Genomic DNA, 25,287 nt, shown 5'->3' with positions numbered 1-25,287 from the left:
CTCATCTCACAACAATCAGCTTCTTAATATACATCTTGATGGGGACTGTTTGAAGCAGCAACAGCATGTGCTAACAATTTGTTTCAATGAGCCACATATAAAAATGTGTGAGGCTCATACCTCAGGTTCTATTGGTGATAGAAATGTGAGGCCAAGAGTTTTGGATAGCCCTTGGGATGGGGACCATTTGTATATGCAGCAGGAGGATCATCTTACTGTAACTATCCTGCAGCACACAGTCATATTTTGAGTATTACACACTTCCTCCAGTTTAGGCAAATGGAGCAAATTGGTTTGTTGTTCCTTTTGCATTAGATGTGGTCTAAGGTGACCCTTAGGGCTTATGGAGATCCCATTTAGTTCATGGGTGGTTCCTGAGACAACCCAAAAAAAGCAGTTTTCACTTTCAGCCATGGATATCTAAATAATTAACTGCAGCAAATTGCTTAAATTTTAAAAGAATATTCTTTAGGCATTTATCGAGAAGTGCCATCTTCCTGTTTTCAAAAATCTTTCTCCATTATTAAGAAACAATCCAAAAACATGGTTTTTGGTACCAAACCTGAGTTGGAAATTCCAGAATGTCTACACACAGCAAATGGCTGAAATTTGTATGGCATATGTCTAAGATCCATATCTCAAACAATCTGGAAAATTTTCTTGATATCTTTTATCAGTTTCCAAGGTCAGAGGTTCAAAGTTACCCTACCTTTACATGTAAAAAACTTTCATAAAATCCAATGTGAGGTGAAAACTTTGTTTATAAAGTGTCTTAGCACAGAGAAATGTGCTGTAAGTGTCTCCATTATCATAAAAAGGCTCCAGGAAACTCCATGATGTAGTAATGAAGCACATTAATTTTTTTTAAATCTAGTGTGAAGTGTAAAATTAGTTTTGTGTTATTTCAGTTTCACATAACTAAATTATCTAAATTTTACTGACCAAAACATTTCTTTTCATATGAGTCACATACCCTGCTGCAGCAGAGAAAAGAAGGGACCCAGTGTAAAAGTGCTCCTGTCAGATCACAAAAAAGTCAAATATGCTCTTGTTAAAAAGACACTGACTAAAAAGTGGGTTACCTGCTGCCTTGTCCTACCTTCCTCAGAATCTTCACAAATTTTCCCAAAACTTTTGGCATGTGAATATATTCGCACTTTTTTATGCTGAGAGAGGAGGAGACAACGGCAGTGGGAAATGGAATTAAAGATAACATCCATTGTGAAGAACTACACACACCAGTGGGAAAAAAGGCCTTCAAAATAGGATTCCCATTCAAATTCCTCAAACATACAGAGCGACCAGAGTTCTGGCCAATAGGAATAGTCGTAAGACATTTCCATTTTCGGAGGACACGCTACATCAAAGGAGGAGAATTACAATAAAGTCACAAGTGTTCTCATATGGAACATCAAAGGTTTGAAGAACACCCTGCCTCTCTTCCCAATAGAAACGCTGAAAAGCTATGATGTCATCATACTGAGAGAAACTTTCTTAACAGAGGAATACAACATACAAGGACATTCTGGGATCCATTCATTTGGCCATCAGACTGCAGGAAGACCAGCAGGGGGGTCTTAGTTTTCCTCAAACCTATCATAGGAGCAATAAAACAAATAATAAAAGAAGAAAAGACAATCATCGTAACCAACTCTCAGTCATCAGCATGTACGCACAACCACATGCTTCAACAGAAGACACAATTCCAGGAGTGCTATCCAAATGAAAACAGATGATAGGGTAATTCTCACAGGGGACGTCAATGCTACGATAGATAAACCAACCATAAAAACAGAACTGATTAAGGAGACCCTAGAAGAAGCTGGATACTCTCTCATTAATGATCCCAACATGAAAACTTACATTGCTCCGAATGGAACCAGCACCATAGTCCTAGTCTCCTGTAGAGGAACAGACATCAAGTCACTCAACTGAAATGCACTATGGAACTTAGCCATGGCTCCGATTAGAAAGCATCTACCAGTCTCAACAACCTTTGAAATCACTCACTGGGAACATGTGCCCTTACTGCCAAAGAAGAAAATATCTGGGAAATTAGATACGGAGAAACTTGCACACAACACCAAAGAAATAGACAAAGCAAGACAGTTAATACAACAGCACTAATTAAATAAAGCAGTAGAAATATGCACGAGAACTCTACAAGCCTGCCATACTCAAAAGAAAGAATGAAAATCGCAACCATGGTTTAATAAGGGCTGCCATAGCAAATGGAAAAAAAACATTGCTAGCACTACATCGGGCAAAGGATACAAATCACCCAAATGACCTATTCCAATATGCCGAGCAAAGAAGGAAATATAAGACATTAACCAAGAAGACAGGGGCAGAATATATTGAAGAAGACCCCAGGAGACACGTAACAAGTGCTCAAGCAGACCCATTCATACCGCTCAGGAAACCCGAAGTCCCAGCAGCAAATAATATCTTAATGGGATCATGGGAAAGAGACTTCAAAAGCATCCACAACCATAAAAGTTGACCAACAACTTTTGAATTAACTCCAGATACAGTGACGGCAAATCACACCCCCATAATGAAACATTAAATACTTGAGACAATAACAACAGCAAAAAAACGGAAAGGTGCCAGGCCCAAACATCATCTGTATTGAACACCTAAAGGTATCACTTCATGTCATGCAAGATTACTGGGTAGAACTATTCAACGAATGCATCCACTCCAGGAAAATACCAGAGCAATGGAGGTCATCATAATCAAGGTGATGTTCAAAGGGAGAGGAGACCCCTGCAGTCCTGACTCATACCAAGGTATAGGACTCAAAAATACATCCTTCAAAATATTCATGCAAATCTTATCAAACAGACTCACAAAAATGATAGACTCACAAATACCAGAGAATCAATTTGGCTTCTGAAAAGGAAGAAGCATGCTACATGCCATAAGCTACCTAATGGAGTAAGCACAAGATACACTCAAACATCCAAGAAAGACATACTTTGTAGTCTTTGTGGACTACTGCAAAGCCTTTGACCTCATCAACAGAGTGACACTAGTCCAAACATTCAGTCATCTCATAGGAGCCACGCACCTGTTGGCAATCACAATCTCAAATATCCTCAAATACAACAATATCCAAGTATCAGACAGCATAGCAATATCCAAGGACATAATCCACACAAACGGAGTTCTACAAAGAGACCCAATTTATCCAACGTTATTCAACATCATGACCGCAGACATCACAGACAAAATCAGAGACACCTCAGAATCACTTCTTCTCTATGTGGACGACATTGCAATAGGCTCATAAAATGCAGAAGAGCTCCAAGGTGTCCTCAACAGGCTCACATCATGAGCAGAAAGAAATGGATTGCAAATAAACCACAGCAAAACCAAATAAATGACTTTTAGGAAAGGAGGGAAACACACTCCCAGAAATACAATGACCCTGCACAATAAACCTTTAGAGGTAGTGACAAAATTCAAGTATCTTGGAGTCATCCTGCAAACCACCTTGTCATCCATCAGTAACCATGACATAAAAGCCATCTACCACATCCTACAGCCTCAACAAATATCACTGGATACAGCAATGTTACTGTTCAAGACAGCAATTTCCCCATGTGGGAAAAACTCACCCTAAGCGACCTGATAATAATAGAAAAAGTCAAAGCTCGCTATATGAAGAGGATTCTAGGCATTGGGAAGTCAGTACCGTCAATGCTAAGATATGCGTTAACCAAGGAAACTACTTCATCAATGACATCAAAATGCAGTATTGGCTGCCAAATACCAAGCCCTACGAGAAAGCACGTCAAACCCTCACCAAGAAGTGCAGAGCCATCTGGCCCAATTTCTACTCCACAGGCTACTCCATGACAGACAAATGGAAACAAGCAAATTACAAGCTATATCACACATGGATTTGACCATAGACTTTGCCAAAACAAGAGATTTCACCAGCCTAATGAAGACTGTGTTTGTGATTTTTTTAAGAAACATTGTGAAAGATACAACGCTCAAAACTGTAAAATGATGAAAACGTCAATTATAAAACTGGCTCTGGAAAAACTATTCATTTGTAATTTGTAATTTCTCTTTGCACATTGTGCACTTTTCAATTATTAATAATAAAGAGACGGAAAAGTTATAAATACTGGAAGGTAGTTGACAGTGGCTGTATTATAGAAAGAGCGAAGAAGGCAATGGCATTGTGAGACAGGAAGAGGATAATAGTGGCAGCGGAACATGTTGACAGTGACAGGACAGTGTTAGGAAAAGAGTGAAGGAGACGGTGTCAGTGGGAAAGGGATAAAGAGAAAAGAGAAGGAGAAAATGGAAGTGGGTCAGAGCCAGTGATAATGAGAGACAGAGACTACGCCAGTGACAATCAGGAAGAGGGAAGTAGTGACAGTGAAAAGACACAGCATCAGTGGGAAGAAATGAATGAGATAATAGCAATAAGAGGAGCAAAAGGAAGACAGAAACAGTGAAAGGAGACAGTAATAGCAGTACAGAACAAAGGAGACTGTGGCTTTGACAATGAGTGAGTGAGCATGGGCAAGTGGGAGTGGAGGGGTATGAGTGACTAGCGGCAATGGACTAGTGGGTGTGAGTGAGTTACAGTTGGGGGAGCTTGTGGGAGTGAGGGGCGAGTTCCATGTTAAAAAGATTGCAAATATGTTCACATTCCAGATTTTTTGGGAAAAAGTTTACAGGTGCTAAGGCAGCTGGTACTGCACTTTCCAGTCATATTTGCCTTTTTGTGCTCCGATAGGAGAATTTTTCATGGCTTTTAAATACCATGGTGTGCAGAACTTAAACAACAAAAGTAACTTTCACATGATGTGAGACTACCAAGGAACATAGCTTGATGAAACTTGGACTATACTTGATGAAACTTGGACTAAACAGTGAAAGAACTACTGCAGTATAGTACAGAAGGTAACTAAAAGAATTATCCAATTAGATGAAAAGAAATGACAGTTTTATTCACAGGCAATAATTACACTGAAGTCACTGTGGTTCACGATGGTCCCCTGAATATTACAAAAAATTAGAATGTTTCTTAGCATAGTGCATGATCACCGCAGATGGCAGTGCAAGCTCTGCAACCTGCTCCCACACTGACCACAAGGTTGGTACGTAGTTCTTCTGGTAGGCATTCCATCTCCTCCAGTGTGGTTGACAACTGCTGGATTGTCATTGGTGCATCTTAGCATGCTGCTAAATGTCTTACCTATGTCTCACCTGTGTGCTCAATGGAATTTGACTCCATGCAGGGGGGGGGGGGGGGGGGGGGGGATAGGCAGCCTAATCCACTCTCCGAATATTCTCTCCTTCCGGGAGCTTCCGCAGCTACACTGTTCAATGTGATCACAAATTGTCATCCATAAAAATGAGGTCAGGGCCAAATGCTCCCCTGAAAAGGTGCAGGTGGGGGAGGAGTACAGTCTCAGAATTACAGTAGTCATATTTGACAATGCTGGATGTGCCTTTATTTGGTGAATGGTGGGAACACAGAATGCACTCAGGAACATTGATAGTAGTAAACAATATGCATCTAAAAAAGAGTTCAAGATACCAGGCTCCCAAAACCTGAGTACAACCAGTCTGCTTTGAGAAAAAAAGGTGGTGCAATACTTGTTGAATGTCTTTCATCTGTGTACATATAACAAAGTTGCAGTGTATCATGATGTGTAGTAAACAGACAAATTGTGTACTACTAATGGTGAAACTCTTTTGTTTACATTAGACACTGATACTGTCATTTATTTCATCTATGTTTCACTGAATGAGGGTCTCATCAAGTCAGCCCTTACTGAATTACTCAAAATAGCTCTCCTATCCATTTTTACCCAATGCATCTTCCCTATTTCTCTTCATTTATATATCTAGACATTAATATATCTAGATGATTAATTACAAGACAACTGTTATCCAGTAGGAAAAAGATGAGTGTGATTCATCAATTTTAGATAGGTGGGCAGAACTGTGGTGGTTCGTGTGTAAACCATCAGTGCATTATGTAGTTGCACTTTGATTGGGAATTTTCAATGGATAATCAAAGGAACTGGGGAAAGCCATGGCTTAAGTTTCTAAACCCAATCAACAATACCACTAAGTTGGGAATAGGAACACCAGTAACAATAGAAAAATACCGATAACAGACATACCAAAATTAGAGCGTTGTTAACATCTCCACCAGATTTAGTTAAAGTAATTACACAATTGTTTGTTACAATCATTCATTCGCTCAGATGCAGATCATGTTCCAAAACAGCTGCTATTTTGAAAAGTGCCGCTGCTCTTTCCCATACAATATCCTGCTGGTGTTTTTACCAATATTTTAAACTAAGCATTTAAGTAACTTTACAGTGAATAGAGGTTATTCTACATCACTTACATATGGCAAGTTGCTCTTAAAACTACAGATTTTTGCCTCATTGTGAAAAACTGATAGTGTGTTATGTTCCATAATAATTTACTATATTTGACAAAATTGTTTGTATCCCCTCCAGAGCTATTGAATGGTTAAAATGGTGATAGGCATCCAATTTTTGGCAGTTATAATGCCAGTTTCAAATGTGTCATAAAATTCTGAGGAAACACATTTTATCCCCAAATTGTTCTTTCCCCTTTAATGTCTTTCCCCTTTGCTTAATTTCTTACAGCTTTAAACTCATTTTTCATTTTCAATTTCACAATTTAATTAATTTTTCTTCTTTATTTGAATAGTCTTAATTGTTTTTGAACAGGTGCTAATAACATGCCACTTAAAATTCTAAGCTGAACTAGAATGAAAAGTAACAAGTATACTCACAGGCTTGAAATTTTGTTGCTGTACATGAAGAGCAACTAAATAGTATGATTAGAAAAGCAAGAGCTGTTTTCAGAGCTGTGATTTTTTTAACTGTCTAAAATGCTAATTTGCAACCTCTTTGGTGCAAAAGTGTGTTATAAGTACCTATGGTAAATAACAAGTCACTGATTAGCTGTTTGTAAATGTAATCAACAGATCTGCATCTCTGTGCTGTTATATGGTTGTACTCATCTACACCCCAGAGAGTTTTCCTCATGAGGTGCATTACAGAACATGATATGTGAACAAATGAAGTAAGGAAGGAAATGAGAAATGGTAATGGTAATAAGTATGATGTCTCAAGCTTGCACAGGAGAAGAAAATGTGTTGCACAGCAAACTGACTATAATTGAAATAGACATTTGTGAGCAACACCAGAAGTGTTACAAAGCCATTCTAATCCAGAATTGCTCAGTCCCCATCCACAATGTATAAGCTCTCAGTTGGTTTGAAACAGATTCAGTCTTCACTGGGATATGAAATCATACCCCACTCATAACTCATGAATAACTTCGATAGTGAAGCTTTAATTTACTGATTTATAAGCACTGAACCATAGTGTGACCCCTTGTTCCTCTTATAACTTAACTTACACTGTTCACTATCATAGACCTACATTATGCTTTGGTTATTGATCTTTTGCATGTTCACACTGTTGTGGATTTAAAACTTAAGCAATGTGCAGACAGCTCAATAACTGGTATGCTCCATTCTGCCCACAGTGTATGTGTGCTTAATGATACAATTTGAAGCACAAGTATTGTTGGTTCATAGCTGCCAATGCAAATTTATAAGCAAACTAAAGGTAATATTTATACTATTTACACACAACTGGTGCCTTGTTCACTTAACTGAGTTAGATAAAAGTCAAGTCTGAAGTGGAAGCACAGATGTGTGAAATTGGAGGATGAAGATTAGTAGGGACAAGATGTTTACATATTTTGGCAGGTCAGTAAAGTGGTTAGTATCATAGAGAGTGATTTGTAGGTAATAGTCAGTTAAAGTAGAAACATGTTCAGCAGGGAACCTGAAGTCAGTAGGATGATTTTGCTGTTATACAGGTGTCCATAATTATAAAGTTTCAGTTTCAAAATGCTGTAGAAAGAGAATGACTGCCCAGAATAATGTCAAATTTGAACAGTGTATTATTGATGCAGAGGAAAAGGTGGCAGAACAAAAAGAAATTTAATGAAAATTTGATCAACAGATGACGCTGTAAGCATCAGAATATGCTCACAGGCATAGGGTTGTTCCCCAGTTTGTGTCTGTGACACCCAATGTGGCTTCCATGAAGGTTCACATGCTGTTGGTAAAGCTCTTTTACAGGAGCCATGCACCAGTAGCCCTGCAGATGTTCCAGACACTCGAGGGCATGAAAAATGCATTGGTCCAATGTCTGCTAAAGGTCTGGGGAAAATGATAACAAAATTCAAAATTCTTTTGGACTACAATGTGGTAGAGAGAGGGAATAGTTGATCCAACCCCTGTTGAAGATGTGGCCACAGCATTGCATGAGAGGTTGTGCAGTGGTATGCATACATGCAGTGCACAAGCAACTGCCCAAATATTGGACATGTCTGCAAGCACATTGCATAAAATCTGATGAAACATCTTAATTTGCTATCCATACCAAATCACCAATGTTCATAAGTTGTTTCCTGCTGACTTGACAGCAAGACAAATGTTCACTCTAGAATTTCTGGCTTGCTTGGAAGTGGACAATGAAAGTCAATGGAACATTCTGTGGATAGACAAAGCCCATCTCCAAGGATATGTCAATACACAGAATTGCAGGATATGGGCAACAAACACACTCACACACACATCAGCTGGTACCACCTCATTCTGCAAAAGTAACTGTTTGGTGCAGGTTCATGACATGATTTAACATAGGGCTGTATTTTTTCAAGGAGGTGAGTTGTAGGGTCCTGTTACCTGTACAGCCACAGGTGAATGCTACAAGTGTCTTTTTTACACCACTATCATTCCAACCCTTCTATGGCATGGATGTCTGAGATCATTTTTATGCCAGATGGCACTCCTCTGCACAATGCACAGCCAGTGAAGTGGCTGCTGCAGAGGAATTTTAGAAATACTAGAATTATCAGTCATTATTTCCCTACAGCCTGGCCATCCAGATTACCTGATCTTAATCCATGTAATTTCTGGCTGTGGGGTTATCTGAAATATGTTGTGTTCTGTGCTCCAATTACAAATGCTGCTGAACTAAAGGCATGCATTGTGCTACATATTCTGAACATGAGCCACAAGACACTCTGATCTGTTGTGGAACATGCTGTTTCTCAATTTCAACTTGTAGCAGAAAGCAGTGGACAGCATATGGAACATGTCTTGTGTTAGTCTCACGACAATTATAAACTGATAAAATTTTGCTTTTTGTGGGTTCCTAGTCCCAGAATAATAAAAAACCAATGTCATTTTGCTTTTTATGCTGTTTTTGGCTCCAGGACAATTAGAAGATTATGCCATTTTGCTTTTTATGCAGTTTTTGCCCTTAGGACGATTTTTCCCATCTGATGTGGCACAATCTTTCTGTGGTGGATGGGCTTACCATACAGTGCCACAACTTTTGGATGCCAATCTTTTGTAGTCATGCACATTGAAAATTTCAGATGGTGTAATATGCAGCTTCAATGATTGTCATTATACTGTGATTCATCTGTCACTTGTGGACGATCTCATTTATGTTAAGACACTTATAGTGTCATCTATTGATAAAATTTGTGGCAACCTCATTTATGTTCAGACATTTACAGTGTCATCTATTGATAAAATTTTCGTTACATTTTTTTTATTCCATGGTCTTTCTCCTTGTGTCAATAATCTGACATCATTCCGAGCAGTGATTCTCTATCTGCAACATTTTGAAACTGAAACTTTAATTGTGGACACCCTGTTTGTTAAAAAGCCCTTTCTTTAATATGCTATCTTTTTTATCATACCGGATCTTTCATTGTTTGTGCTCTACAAATTAAAATCCAGTTATTCCAAAATTTGATTTCTTATCTTTACCTAGTGTGGCTCTGTTCAAGAGCACCCACACAATAGTTTGCAGGAAGAGTGAGAGCCAAACCAGCCGGGAGGGAGGGGGGTTGGTCATTAAGTATTTTTAATACTTTGTAAGATGAAAAGGTGACTTGTAAGTAGCCATAATAAAGTTCCAGATCCAGCCATGTTAAAAATCTGCTTAATACCGACGTTTAAATATTTTTTTGGAAGAAAACGCTAGGATAACACTATATTTTTTTCTTTCCCTAAGAACTGCTATGTGTGCACTTGGCTCTGTTCAAGAGTTCTCAATACTTTTATTATTTTTTATCAAAATCAAATCATTCCTGAATATTTTCCTCTTTTGCTTCTGCCTTAAATGTTTTGACAATTCAACTTGGCTCTGTTCCAGAGTTCTCAATACTTTTATTATTTTTATTTTTTATCAAAATTAAATCATTCCTGAATATTTTCCTCTTTTGCATCTGCCTTACAATGTTTCGACAATTCAGAATACTGCCTTTTTCTCTGTTTGTGCATATCAGTTTTCCTCATAACATTCCTGTTTGAAAATAAGCACTGTTCTACAGATCTATGTAGTGTCAGGTGGGTATAATTAAACTGCAACTACTCACAAATCCCACTCTGGGCTGTAATAACAGTGAATTGGTAGATATTCCCTTGCATTAATGCAGACCTCATTTATGCTCAAAAAATTAATTCCAGTTTTGGCCACCAGGTGCAAATCTGGCACTGTACAGCATCTCATCAGTTGTCCAGTGCTCATATTGAACAAATTGTGTAAGCGGTGGTTAATAATCAAATCAAATTATGCCTTTTTCACTTGTTTGACCTTCCCTGCCCATGTGCCACTCCTAATCCATTACATATGGAAAGATTTCTGTACATCTTTCTTGCATTCACAGAACCAGATTTGCACCTGGTGGCCAAAATTGGATCTATTTTATTTTTTTTCTAGCGTGATTAGGTTCCACATTAATGCATTAGAATATCCACCATGTTTTACTGTCATACAATAATTACAGCCTACACTGGACCTCTGTGGGTAGCTGCACTTAAATTATAACCACCCGGTACAAATCATCACTCCTAATGTTGGTATTTAGATTCACATTCTTAGCAGTTACAGAAGTTCTACAGAAAATGTGTAACATGTCATGGCATCTCAGTAGAATACCATATTTTATGTAGCTTTCTCATCATTGACTTTAACAACAGTACTGCTACAGTGTTGGAATAACATTAATGTCTCTGTACAATAACAAAAGTTGAAATAGCATTGCTTCTCTACAGCATTGGACAACTTCTTCAGTGATCACTATTAACTGGCAGTTGCATTTGTGTTTTACTTTCATTTGATCAAAACAGGCATTGTTACATAAACATATTTATTCCTAAAAATGAAAACTCATTGACCATTCATAAATATATTTGCCTCTTTGTTACATCTCATTTTGAATACATTCAGTAATATATAATTTCTTTCAGAGATGCATGAGCCGCCATATTACACTAACTACACACATTCACGGCTGATGATTCACAATGTTGTGACATCTAAATATTTTGACTTGGCTATTGCTGCAGTAATTGGCCTGAATGTGGTAACTATGGCTTTGGAATTCTACAAGATGCCTAAGGTACTGTCCTCAAATAATATTCCTAATAAATAAATAATCTGATATTTGGTTAAAAAATTAAAATAACTTCCTATTATTTGTTTCAGCCTTTGGAGTATGCATTAAAAATTTTCAATTATTTCTTCACGGCTGTGTTCATTTTGGAAGCTGTTATGAAACTTGTAGCTCTGGGTTTCCTATTGTATTTTAAAGATAGGTAAGCAGCCCATAAATTCTTTTGTAGTCCTTAGAAAAATTGTTACCTTTTAAAGACAGACAAGAAAACTGTGAATTATTAATCATACATTGGGTAAAATATTATTTAGCATCATTAATATTTAGCATAATTAACATTTCAATAATGAGTGTTTATTATGTGTTTTATCTCATTTTTGTCTATATTAATCCAGATTTTGATGTTTTGGAGTACTGCAACCTCAGCCATTCCATTTCAGTCATAGCAGCAAGCTTTACCATAATTTTTCTAATATCTTTGTCATTGTCCATGAAATGCCATCATTTTGTCAACAAATATTTCAAACAGTTTAGTAGTTTTCTTACAGTGAAAACTAATGAAAATAGAGCATGTTTGCAGAATAGTGATATTACTATGGGTCGTGATTCCTACTGTTTATAACAACAACTAATATACGAGAAATATAAATTTTTGTATGTTGTTGTTGTGGTCTTCAGTCCAGAAACTGGTTTGATTCAGCTCTCCATGCTACTCTATCCTGTGCAAGCTTCTTCATCTCCCAGTACCTACTGCAGCCTAAATCCTTCTGAATCTGCTTAGTGTATTCATCTTTGTTTTTGTGCTCCGATAAGAACTTTTAAATACTGTGGTGTGCAGAACTTAAACAACAAAAGTAACTTTCACGTGATGTGTCACTACTAAGGAACATAGCTTGATGAAACTTGGACTATACTTGATGAAACTTGGACTATACAGTGAAAGAACTACTGCAGTATAGTACAGAAGGTAAATAAAAGAATTATCCAATGAGATGAACAGAAATGACAGTTTTATTCACAGTCAATAATTACACTGAAGTCACTGTGGTTCATGATGGTCCCCTGAACATTACAAAAAATGGACATGTTTCTTAGCATAGTGTGTGATCACCGCAAATGGCAGTGCATGCTCTGCAACCTGCTCCCTCGCTGACCACAAGGTTGGTTCTTTATTTTAGAAGATAGACTGCAGAGAGACATTTACATTTACAGCATTTTTAGATTAAAAAAAAAAATTGGTTGATAGTGTTGACTGGAATATGTTCTTGAAATTGTGAAATCATCATAGGTAAAACATATCTTTTATATATTTTGTCCTCACATGGTGGCAAGGACATCATTTAATAAAGTCAGCTCCCAAGATACAGTAAAAGAAACACATTTATTAGTAAATACATAAGTGAACAATTCACAGTTATGATGTGAAACAGAAAATAATAGCCACTTCTTATAGAATGATAAAGCCTCTCAACTGGAGTACAGCTCGAGACCCTGGGTCAGTATCTGGCTGAGGTCCTAGATTGTATTTGAATAAGTAGGGTGCAGTCTAAGCGGTGGGATGTCATTCAAATGCCAGCAGCTAGTGGGGAACTTGTGCTCGGACCAACGGTGGTGGTTGAGATGCAAAGGTGCCAACAGACTTGTCCAGGTGGCAATGTCGTAAGTGATATCCCGTCAGGTGCAGACTGGCTGGTGGATGCCGAAGAGCTCAGTCAGCCAAAAATGTCATAGAACATTTCTGGCCAGTGTCTACGTTGGAGTACAGTTAGAGTTAACCTTTGGTTGGAAACCTGTGCTGTGCTGGATGGTACTGAGAGATGGGCTGCACCTGGTGTCGAGCCCAGAGCATGAGTGAATGCTGTCAAGTTGCGGTCATATAGTGTCTTAAATAATCCAGTGGGAGGATCTCCATAAGGTGTCATGTGACATGCATAGATAACATAGTACTGTGCTCACAGCACTGTGTTAGATGCATGCACTGCTGTTGGATGATGCTGCTGCCTGTAGTGGAGCCTGTTGTGTGCACAGAGTGACATGCACTGTGTACACAGATCAGCTGGTTGCTGTCATCATTTGGCAATGTTAGTAATTAAGCAGTATGTGTGGTTGCATGTAGCTGGCTTCGACAGATGATGTCAGGAGTACAGCAACTCACTGGCTGCTGATGTATGTTGGCGGCAGTAATTGCCAGGCAGCTGGCATGGTACCAGTTATAGGAAATGAAAGAGTAACACAAATGAGATTACAATTAAAAGAATGAAGGATAAAGGGAGGCAGTAGTTGAGAAACAAGTGGAACAGGGTCGTAACTGAGCCCCATGTAACTCAGTCAGTACATAAAGCAGTGAGTAAAGAAAACCAAGGAGAAATTTGGGGAAAAAATTAAAATTCAGCATGAAGAAATAAAAGCTATGAGATTTGGAAACATTATTGATATTCTGTCAGAGATGGCAGGGAACTTGGTTGAACCGTTCAATGGAATAGATAACGTGTTGGTATAGGTAATAAGATGAACATCAACAAAAGTAAAACAGTGGTAATGGAATGTAGTCAAATTAAGTCAGGGCATGGAATTTAGTTGAACTGAATCAGGCAATGCTGAAGGAATTATTGTAGGAAATGAGGCACCAAAAGTAGTGGATGGGTTTTGCTATAAACGAGAAGGACAGGCTACTATCCAAGTGCACTCCCTTCTTGTCTACTACCTCCCTATCACTTCTGTCAACTCTTGGAAATCAGTTAGTTCCTAAACAAGGTATAGATAACCTTGTGTTTCCTGTAAGTTCCTGATATCTCAAAATATCAGTGAGTGTATTAAACTCAACATTGTCAAAGCTTTTTCCAGATCTGCAAATCTCGGTCAATGGCTCTTTTTCAGTCTCTATTTTTAAGATGTGTAGCTGAGTCAGTATTGTCTCAAATGATTCTACATGTCAACAGAACCCAAACTGATATTCCACCACAATGTCTTCTACTACTTATTCCATTCTCTTGGCTACACATTTCTATCCTTCTTTCATCATTCTTAAACTCAATGATAGCTATGATTAAGTTTTGTTTCGTACAAAATTCTGCCATTTGCATCTTCATCCATACTCTGCAAACCACTGTGTGCTAAAGGTACTTCCTGTTTTATTATGTATTAGAATTCTATCCCATTCCATTCACATATAGAGTACAGGAAGAATGGTCAAATAAATGCCTCTGTTCATACTGTAATTCAAAACTAATATGAAGAGGACTGTAGTATATTCCCATATTCTTCATTTGGTAGTGTTTCCCGAATGCTAAGTAAGGTTTTTGCAAGATGATTGACATTTGTATTCCTGCTGATGTTTTTCACCATTTGCATGATGTTTTAACAGGAGCTGTTAAAAAAAGTTACATTTGTGTTGCAGTTTTTTGTAGACATTCAGCATCTCCTGTTAGTTGTATTTGGTCTGAGTTCCAACCACAGTTTTGAGTAATACTCCAGAATGGTTCAAATCTGTGTTTTGTAAACAATCTCCTTAGTAGATTAACAACATTGTTCTGGTACCCTACCAATGGAGCAAAGTCTGGCATCTGCTTTACTTACAAGTGACGCTGTGTCATATCCCCACAAATTGTTAGGTTCACATATGTGCGGCTGATTGATATTGTAATCATAATATACTACACATTATAGCATAGGGCAATAGTATGGAAATGGACGATGACATAGATGAAGATGAGAAGGGAGATATGATACTGAGTGAAGAAGTTGACAGAGCACTGAAAGAACTAAGTCAAAACAAGGTTCCAGGAACAGACAACTTTCTGATAGAACTGCTGATAGACTTCGGAGAGCCAGCCATGAAAAAACTCTTCTATCTGGTGAGCAAGATGTATGAGTCAGGTGAAATGCCCTCAGACTTCAGGAAGAATATAATAATACCAATTCCAAACAAAGCAGGTGCTGACTTGTGTGAAAATTACCAAACTATCAGTTTAATAAGTCACAGTTTCAAAATACTAGCACAAATTCTTTACAGAAAAATAAAATAATTGGTAGAAATATACCTCAGGGAAGACTGGTTTAGATTCCAGAGAAATGTAAGAACACATGAGGCAAATCTGACCCTACAACTCCTTATAGAAGATAGCTTAAGGAAATCGAACCAACATTTATAGGATTTGTTTCTTAGAGAAAGATTTTGGTTATGTTGGCTGGAATACTCTCTTTCAAGTTATAAAGCTGACAGGGGTAAATACAGGGACTGAAAGGCTATTTGCAATTTGTACAGAAACCAGATGGCAGGAAAAGCAAGCAATGGTTGAGAAGGGAGTGAGACAGGGTTGTAGCTTATCCTCGTGTTATTCAATCAGTATATCGAGAAAGCAGTAAAAAAGAAAAAAAAAGAAAAATTTGGTGTGGGAATTATGTTTAGGGAGAAGAAACAAAAACTCTGATGTTTGCCGATGACATTGTAATTCTGTCAGAGACAGCAAAGTACTTGGAAGAGCAGCTGAATGGAATTGACAGTAAGCAAAACGTGGATAATGGAATGTAGTCAAATTAAATCAGGTGATTCTGTGGGGATTAGATTAGGAAATGAGACACTTAAAGTAGTAGATGAGTTTTGCTATTGGGGTAGCAAAATAACTGATGTTGGTCAGAGTAGAGAGGATATAAAATATAGACATGCGATAGCTAGCAAAGCATTTCTGAAGAAGAGATATTTATTAACATCAAGTGTGCATTTAAGTATCAAGAGGTATTTTCTGAAAGTATTTTCAGGGAGTGTAGCCATGTATGAAAATGAAACATGGATGATAAACAGTTTAGACAAGAAGAGAATAGAAACTTTTGAAATGTGAAGCTACAGAAGAATGCTGAAGATTAGATGGCTAGATCATGTAACTAATAAGGACTTACTGAACAGAATTGTGGAGAAGAGAAAGTTGTGGTACAACCTAACTAGGAGAAGGGCTTGGATGGTAGGACACATTCTGAAGCGTCAAGGGATCACCAATATAGCACTGGAAAGAAGCATGGAGGGTAAAAATTGTAAAGGGAGACCAAGAGATGAATACAGTAAGCAGTTTCAGAAGGATGTAGGTTGCAGTAGTTAGTTGGAGATGAAGAGTCTTGCACAGGATAGAGTAGCATGGAGAGCTGCATCAAACCAGTCTTTGGACTGAAGACCACAACAATAACAACACTAGTTTATATTTCTGAATACTTAAAGCAGTTTGCCAATCACTGCACCACTTCAAAATCTTACTGCTGTTTATGCAGCTTTTTTCACACAGTGCTTCAATGTTGGTCATCTTCAAAAACTGTAAGTTACTATTAATACTGGATGCCAAGGTATTAATACATAACAAGAACAGTAAGGAACCAAATGCACTTTTCAGGGACACTCTTAAGTTACTTCTGCATCTGTGAATGACCCTTCATCTAAGAAAATACACTGATTCCTCTATACTAAGAAATCCTTAATTTAGTCACAAATTTTGTTTTATGTCCCACAGTTGTACTTTCATTAAAAAGTGTTAATGTGATATTAGTGAAAATTATTTTCAGAAGTCAAGAAATACTGCACCCACATAATTGTCTTAATCTATACCTTCCAGGATGTCAAGTGAGAAAATTGAAAGCTACGTTTCACGTGATGATTGTTTTTCTAATCGATTTTGGTTGTCATGAAGGAGTTCATTCTATTTGAGACACCTCATGTTTGCTCTCAGAATATTTTCTAAGATTGTAGAACAGGTGGATGTCAGTAATATTGAACAGCTGCTTTGTGCATCACTTCTACTACCCCTTTTAGGGTTCTGAACCTCAGTTAGTAAAAATGGAACCCTTACAGGATCACTTTGTTGACTGTTTGTCTGTCCGACTGTTAAAAGCGTTTTTTCTCAGGAACAGTTTAGACATAACAACTTAAAATGTATGCCACATACAAAGGTTGACAGTTCCTTAGTGACATAAAACATTGAAACTTCTAAGTCAATGCAATCTAAAGATATGGCCATTTATGTGACAGATTTTCATTCAAAAACTCACTCATCCAAATGTATAGGGTACTTCCTGTTTAAATAGAATCATGAAATTTAGCAAGAAGCAAGGTTTCACAGTACAGCTAAAGGCAAAAATCTGAAAAGTGTTAATGTGTAATTATATCACACGAATTTCTTTTTATCTCTCTCTCTCTCTCTCTCTCTCTCTCTCTCTCTCTCTCTCTCTCTCTCTCTCTCTCTCTGCTGTCCGTCTGTTAAAACCCCTTTTTCTCAGGAACTAGCTAGATGTATCAAATAGAAATTTATGTCACATACTAAAGTCGAATCTCCCTTGGCAGCATAATAAGTGTAAGCTTCTAAGTCAGTGCAATCAAAAAGTACGGCTGTTTATGCCACATATTTTGATTCTTGCAAACTCACTCATCAGAACCCATAGGGTACTCCGCTTTGGCCTAGGATCATAAAATTTGGCAAGAAGTGAAGTTTTACAGTAAAAGTAAAGGGAAAAAATCTGAAAATTGTTCATTTGTAGTTATGTCTCACAAAGAAATTGCTTTTTTCATTCGTAATCAGTCTGTCTGTCCATCTGTTAAGACCCCCCTTTTCCTCATGAAAATTTAGACATATCAAGTTGAAATTTATGTTACATACTTAGGTCTTTTGTCCCTTGGTGGAATAAAAAACTTAAGCTTTTAAGTCAGTGCAATCAAAAGATAAGACCATGTGTGTCACATATTTTGATGCTTGCAAATTCACTCATTAAAACCTATAGGATACTTCCTGTTGGCCTAAAATCAAGAAATTTGACAGGAAGCAGGGTTTGAATTTACAACTAAAAGAAAAAATCTGTAAATTGTTAAATTGTAATTTTGACAATATTATGAAAAGAATAGTTGCTACTCACCATATAGTGGAGATGCTGAGTCGTAGATCAACAAAAAGACTGTCAGAAGGTAATGTTGGCCCAAAGCTTACTTTCTGAAAGTCTTTTTGTTGTGACTGTCTGTGACTCAGCATCTCCATTGTATACTGAGTGGCAACTATTCTTTTCATAATAATGTCATATTCCACCCTGGGTTTCCACTGTTTAATTTGTAATTAAATCAACTAAAAAATTTCTTTTGTCCTTTCTTATCTGACTTCAATCTTAAAATTAGAACAGTCGTGAAAGTCTTGGAATTCCCAGTACCAATAACTTGCCAGTATCATTTTCAATTACAGGCAAAAATCATTGAGATTCTTGATTCTCAAGATGGATGAACTGTCTACATACATAATTAAGTTTGTACAGAACCCTCAGTGTACGACGAGACCTACATGCACATGTCCATTTGATGTGTGTGACCTACTCACACCTGGCCATTTGATGTATGCAACCTGTGCTTTCTACTAACCTGTGGCCATAGTTTGTTTTTTTACAGGATATTATGTTTAAGAGAGGAGCTAATTCATCTGAAAATTCTGTAAAGAAACTGAGTAGGATTCCATCAGGCTCTGCCGCATCATTCAAGTTTAGCAATCTCATCTGTTTCTCAATGACACTAACACTTGAAATATTATCAAATCTATGAGAGTATTTTGTTTTAGAGGACTTAATTACTCTTGTAATTTATTTGGTAGAGATCAGAGTAATTGTGATTTGCCTATCTGTATATGGCATTGCTGCTTTCATGTATTCTATTACTTCCCCCTTGAACTGTGGCAGTGATGAGTGATAACATGTAAATATTAAATAATCAACTTGTTTGGAAACCTGAAACCATAACATTAACTTACTGGTAACTTTCTTTAGAGGATTCTCAAAGTACTCAGGAAAGTATTTTGAAAACACTCAGAGCACATGAAGAAATTATTAAAATTATATGTAAGTGAAGACAAAGCACTAGTAATGTATTGCAGTTTTTGGTATATACAGGATGTCCAGTGAAGGAGTCTCTGATTTCAAAATTAAATATCTCAAAAACTAAGATCGACGTATGAGTGCAACAAATGATATGTTTGTGTATATTTATTGTGAAAGCTGTAAGAATTTTACACAGAACGTATGTAGAATATGAATGTGTTGTGTCTGTTCTTGAATCTTGCAAAAAGAGAGAGAGAGGAGAGAAAGAGAGAGAGAGAAAGAAAGACATTGCACTTTCATGCAATTGCTTCACCTCAATGGGCAATGAGTAACACCACCTTCAGTGCCAATGCACAACTTTGTTTGACCTCCGGTGGAAATCTCAAAGTAGCAAACATGGATGCTAGGTGGGAATGTGGATTGGCCAAGGGGCATACCAAGATAGTCCATGCAATTGCAATAAACCCTGTGTTCATATGGTGCAGTGGTTAACTCAACTGCCTAGTAAGCAGAAGATCCCCTCTTCGAATCCCGATCTGACACACATTTTCACTCCTCGCCTCTGATTCCACATGAAGTCCCAATACAGTTGACATCAGTAGTTCCTTCCCTTCCCTTTCCTTTCACCCCCTTCCACTCACAGTTTACATATTAGATATACCGTAGTTTCAAAGTAGGCTAACAGGTGGCACTGTAATCACAATACATAGTGCCTATAAATAGTGTGTCGCAGCTCAGAGCAATCAGTTCCATTGTTGAAATATGAAAGAGGTTAGTGTACTGAAGGAAGGGTTTGAAATAGTGTTTCATTAAACAGTGTGTTTTTCTAGTACAGGAAAACAACAGGTTAGAATACAGTCCAATGGCAACGAGGCACAATTTTCAAACATGACTTAATGTTCCAAAACAACCCAATGCAGAAACCATTCACAAGCTCTTTGCCAAATTCCAATCAATAGACTAACACATTACTTTTTAATTACAAATGCAAATGTGTTACAGAATTATTCGTTTTTGCATGTGCAGCATTTAAGATCAAAAAAGAAATAAAACTTTAATTGCTCAATGTCTGAATACCAATGTATATTACTAAGAAAACAAACCTGTGTGATGAGCCACAGGCTACATTATCTTTTTTTATCAAGTGTATGTTTTAACTTCACTTGTCACTTCTGTACTCACTTACCTGTTCTCTGTCTTGTTGCTGTGGGTGCGAAATTATGTGTCTTGTACAGTCTGCTTATGGAATAATAAGTTAACATGAATTGTCTTACTCTATTTAATTTCATAGTGCCAGATGAAATTACCACATCTGAATAACATTTTTTGATTTCATGTGTTATTTATGATTTTCATAGACCATTATCAAAAGGTCGGAGCAAGACTGTTAGTGACCAAATGATTCTAGTGTCATTTATGTTCTTTTGTTAATTATTCTCTTGATAGAGAAAGAAACTATCTTCATCTATATCAAAGTCCAGTTACATTAATTTCTACATTTATCCAGTGTAAGAATTTTGTTAATCTTTCATAGTCAAGAATCCCTGAACAAGATCAGCAGAAAATTGAAACGCATTGGCCTGAGTTATTATCAGTTTTTTGAAATTGTGAAGGGAGTAGTTATTACTGACATATGTATCTTTTCAGATCACAAAAGGTGTCTTACAGAAGACATTCATGTGGTTTGTAAGCATAAAAGATAACCTACTGCATTTAAAATGTGCCTTCTTGATGTGACAAAATACATATGTGAAACATTTAAATCATTCACAGTTTTCAGTTCATTTAGCTGGAGGATTTTTCCTTTGAAGAATTTTATCAAGAGGACATAGTTTCAAGACATTATGGCTGATGATCTAGCAGGGAATGTTGGTACTGGGCAAACTGTAGTTACTCTTGAAAATATTTCCTACTGTTTCTGGAATTATTCAGCACAATCGAAGAAACTCTATTCAAAGAATTGCAGCAGAGACTGGTTTGAAGTGTTCCAGCATGCAGAAAATACTGAAGCAGATCCTACACATTTCCATTCAGAATCTGAGGCCACCAGGCCATAACTGTAGGAGATGTGTAACAGAGGGCTGACTTTGTGAACCATATCCTCACAAAGATCAATAATGATGTTGGCTATCTGATTTACAGATGAAGCACACTTCCATGTGAAAGGAGCCATGAATAAACAAAACTGGCAATTGTGGGGTTCCGGAAATCCCCATTTGTGTGAAGTGAAACTACAGCTTTCTACCAAAATTATTGTTTGGGCTATGGTATGCAGCAGAGGCATTATTGGTCCTTTTTTCATGTGAGGAACAATCACTACTGAATGTTATGTTGCAACTTGTGGAACAATTTGTCGCCACACAGGAGGATCAACAAGGCATGAAGTGGTTCATGCCAAATGGGCCCAGACCACATCACACGGAAAAGGTTTTTCACTTTCTTAATGGATAATTCAAGTATACAGTCATTGTGTTGGATTATTGTAAATTAACTGTTACAGGAACAGATTGGCCTCCACATTCACCCGACCTGACTCTTTTTGACTACTTTTTGTGAGGCACATTGAAAAGTACTGTCCAGCTAAACAATCATGTCATTCTGGATGAGCTTGAATCGGTGATCTGTGTGGCATCTGAATCAATTTTCTTTGAGACAATACAGGACGTAATGGCAAATTTCATTGTGCATTTTCCCTACCTCTGTACTGCGAGTGGTGGACATTTTGAGAATATTGCAGAGACTGCTTTCAGAAGATGAGTTTACTTATTATGCGCACAAACAAAGTTGACACTCAGCGCGATATCTGATGTGAGTGGCTATATATGGGAAATGCCTTTACGGTCGCTCCCAGCAGCCAGTGCACCTAGTGTCAGTTTTGTTTGCAGATACAGTATGCACACTGATACTGTATGCGCTGCACAGAATACAGCACTGCCTGTTAACAGCTTTTTGAACTATTTTGAAACTTCTGTATAAAATACTTTTTGCTGCACTCATGTATTGATGTTAGTTTCTGAGACACTTAATTTTGAAATCAGGAGCTACTTCACTGGAAACCTTATATGTGTCACCAGTAAATTTTTCCTGGTTTTTTCTTCTTTCTAAAATGTAGTGACGTATTAATATTTTGATGTACATCTTTAGCCTTTAACTTATTTTGTTGTACTATTTATCATTTGAATCAGCACTCTGATTTTCTTCCAGGTGGAATCAGCTGGATGTTATTATAGTAATATTATCTATTGTTGGAATTGTGCTAGAAGAAGTTGAATCAAAATTTATTCCTATAAATCCAACAATTATAAGAGTTATGAGGGTCCTCAGGATAGCAAGAGGTATGCACATGTGATTTCAGTCATATATTTATTATTTTGAGACACACTCATAAAATTTCTTGAAGTTATTTCATATGTTACATTACACAATAATAAAGTTATTATTTTCAATCTCTAGTGCTCAAACTGCTAAAGATGGCTAAAGGAATACGGGCCTTGCTAGACACAGTAATGCAGGCTCTACCACAGGTTGGGAACCTAGGGCTGTTATTTTTCTTGCTGTTCTTCATTTTTGCAGCACTTGGTGTTGAGTTATTTGGGCGCCTAGGTAAGTGTTCATGCAATGCACCTACCACAGTTATGTAAAATTATAATAATGCTTTTGAAGTTTACCAGTTGTGTATTGACATTTTTCCAACATATTGAATAATTTTGGCAGATAAAATACATGAAGACTATTGTCTTGAGGAAATTAAATTATTCCAGAATGTAAACATTCCCACTGTTAGTGTTAGTATTATTATTATATAATTAATCTTTAAACAGCACAGCTTATGTGATTCTGTGTCGTGGAAATCCTGTACTATTTATTTCCATTTTAATACAAATTTGAATTACTTACACACTACATGAAAGTTTCTGAAAGGTTCTTAAAATAGCCTCATGCTCAACATGCACTGGCAGCAGAAAACACATAAAAGATATGGAAATGCATGACCTTTCAGAGCCAGTGGATCCTTTTCTGACAGAATGGTTAATCTCCTCAGTCATCTCTTTTCTATAGGGACATTCAACAGTTCTTCTAAATAGTCCTTCTATAAGTTCATGCCATGTTCTTGGTCGGTCACCAACTCCCCTTCATTGTTTTCCATCCAGTTTTGGTTTTGCATCTCACCTTGAAATATCTTGTACATCTATACAATTACAACAACAGGGAAAGTATACTGCTACTCATTACATAGGGGAGGCATTGAGACAAACACAGGTGCAATGAAAGCAGTATTACAAATCTTTAAACTTTCAGAGAGTTTTTCCTCCTGAGGAAGGAATTTGTCCAAAATCTTAAATATTTCTAGTGTTCTGTTCATTGTACCTATCTGCAAGTCAGTGTCTCCGGTATTTGTTGAGTAGTAGTTTATCCTTTCCATACTCTTATTATTCGATCCTAAACTTTCCATCATTTGACATCTATGTAATTCTCTTATGTCCTTCTGGTTTCTGTCTTCTTCAGCCTTCTCTAGTTGCATGTTGATGAACTACCTCTTTTCTCTTCATTTTACTTTCCTTGTTTCTCTTGCTGTCTCTGTGTAGCATCCTCTTTTGGTACTCCTTTCCCTTTTTTCTTGCCTCATTGCATTCCTCACTGAACCATATTTTATTCCACCCTTTCCGTTTTGCTTTAGGTGTTTCTTTATGCAGTCTGTCAGGGTGGATTTGAATGTTTCCCAATTCCCCCCTCCCCGTCACTTTTCTTTCACCTTCTTCTTTTAGGTTATGTAGAATATGAAATCAATTCTATAGCTTCAGTTGATATTTGCTTCTTATTTCCTCATGTCCCACATACACTTATATCTATTTTGCCTTTCATATTGTCTTGTGATGTTCTTTGTTTTACTATAATTTGTACTAAATTATGATCTCTTCCCACTTCTGTTCCTCATGCTACTCTGCCACCCTTGATTCCACTTACATGTTTTGATGTTATAACTTCAAGTTGAACAAATATATTTCAAGGAAGGCACAATACATGAAAGTCACAGATCAAGTAAACAGAGAAAGACGTGTGTACACTTTAACAATCAAATCATAACTAAGTCTGAGTCTAGCTGCCACTGCCTGGGTGGCCGCTTAGGTGGCACTGCTGCTGCATGGCTGGCACACAGCGTATAACTGCACAGCGGCACTTTGAAAGATCGGCGAGTCACAACACTTTTCCCCCTTTGAAGTTTTTGCACAGGTCTTGTGGAGGTGGCCTGTAGATTGCTAACATCCATAGGTGTTGTCTGACTCGCCGTAAAGTCTCAAGGAGGAGGCTTCCTGTATGGACGGAAGTGTTCCCGATGATAACGGGTCGAGATGACAGGAGACATGGGGGTCGAATCTGCTGGGGCCTTGTGCATCAATCTGCCCGTTGTGGCAAGTCCAGTTGTTATAACAGGAGACATGGGCGATGTGTCTGCGTCCATAGGAGAAGGAGGTGAGTAGTGTTGCTCTGACAGATGATCGTCATCTGGTTACTGCATGGGCACATCTCTTGGTGGCGTCAGTTCTTGTGCTAACACCAATATGATGGTGAGAGGACTGCGTTGTGAGTAATGAGAGATTCCAGTACCCTGAGTGTCAGGTAGAGCTGAAGGTGGTGCAGCAGCATCCGAAACAGGCGTTGCCGGCACACGAAGCTGAAGCTGGTCCGAATGACGCACAGCAACATCCATGTCCATTTGGATTTCATACAGGTGTTGGCCACGGTGCCGTAAGATGTGGCCAGTACTCCAATTTGGCCTCCTGCCATATCCCCATACCCATACAAGGTCGGCGGCTGTGAACTAGCCAAGCGAAGGCACCCGTGGCTGTGAGGTGGAAGGCCGCAGAAGATGAAGTAGCGTGCGGGACTGTCGGCCATGTAAGAGCTGAGCCAGGCTTTGGACGCCCCATGGGGGTGAAACGGTAAGAA

General features: G+C 37.7%; 1 protein-coding gene across 1 annotated transcript in view; it reads left to right on the top strand.

The window, feature by feature from the left end:
* Window positions 1-25,287, top strand: part of LOC126336038 (voltage-dependent T-type calcium channel subunit alpha-1G-like) — a 741,513-nt gene that overhangs the window by 670,293 nt on the left and 45,933 nt on the right. Inside the window, exons 32-35 of the mRNA XM_049999518.1 lie at window positions 11,366-11,517; window positions 11,604-11,713; window positions 22,543-22,673; window positions 22,792-22,941. Of these exons, the coding sequence (XP_049855475.1) occupies window positions 11,366-11,517; window positions 11,604-11,713; window positions 22,543-22,673; window positions 22,792-22,941 (543 nt within the window). The remainder of the gene's footprint in view (window positions 1-11,365; window positions 11,518-11,603; window positions 11,714-22,542; window positions 22,674-22,791; window positions 22,942-25,287) is intronic.

The sequence above is a fragment of the Schistocerca gregaria genome, chromosome 2, assembly GCF_023897955.1.
Source record: "Schistocerca gregaria isolate iqSchGreg1 chromosome 2, iqSchGreg1.2, whole genome shotgun sequence".
Taxonomy (NCBI): domain Eukaryota; kingdom Metazoa; phylum Arthropoda; class Insecta; order Orthoptera; family Acrididae; genus Schistocerca; species Schistocerca gregaria.
The sequence above is the reverse complement of the archived record's forward strand: the minus strand, read 5'-3'. Positions and strand labels throughout refer to the sequence as shown.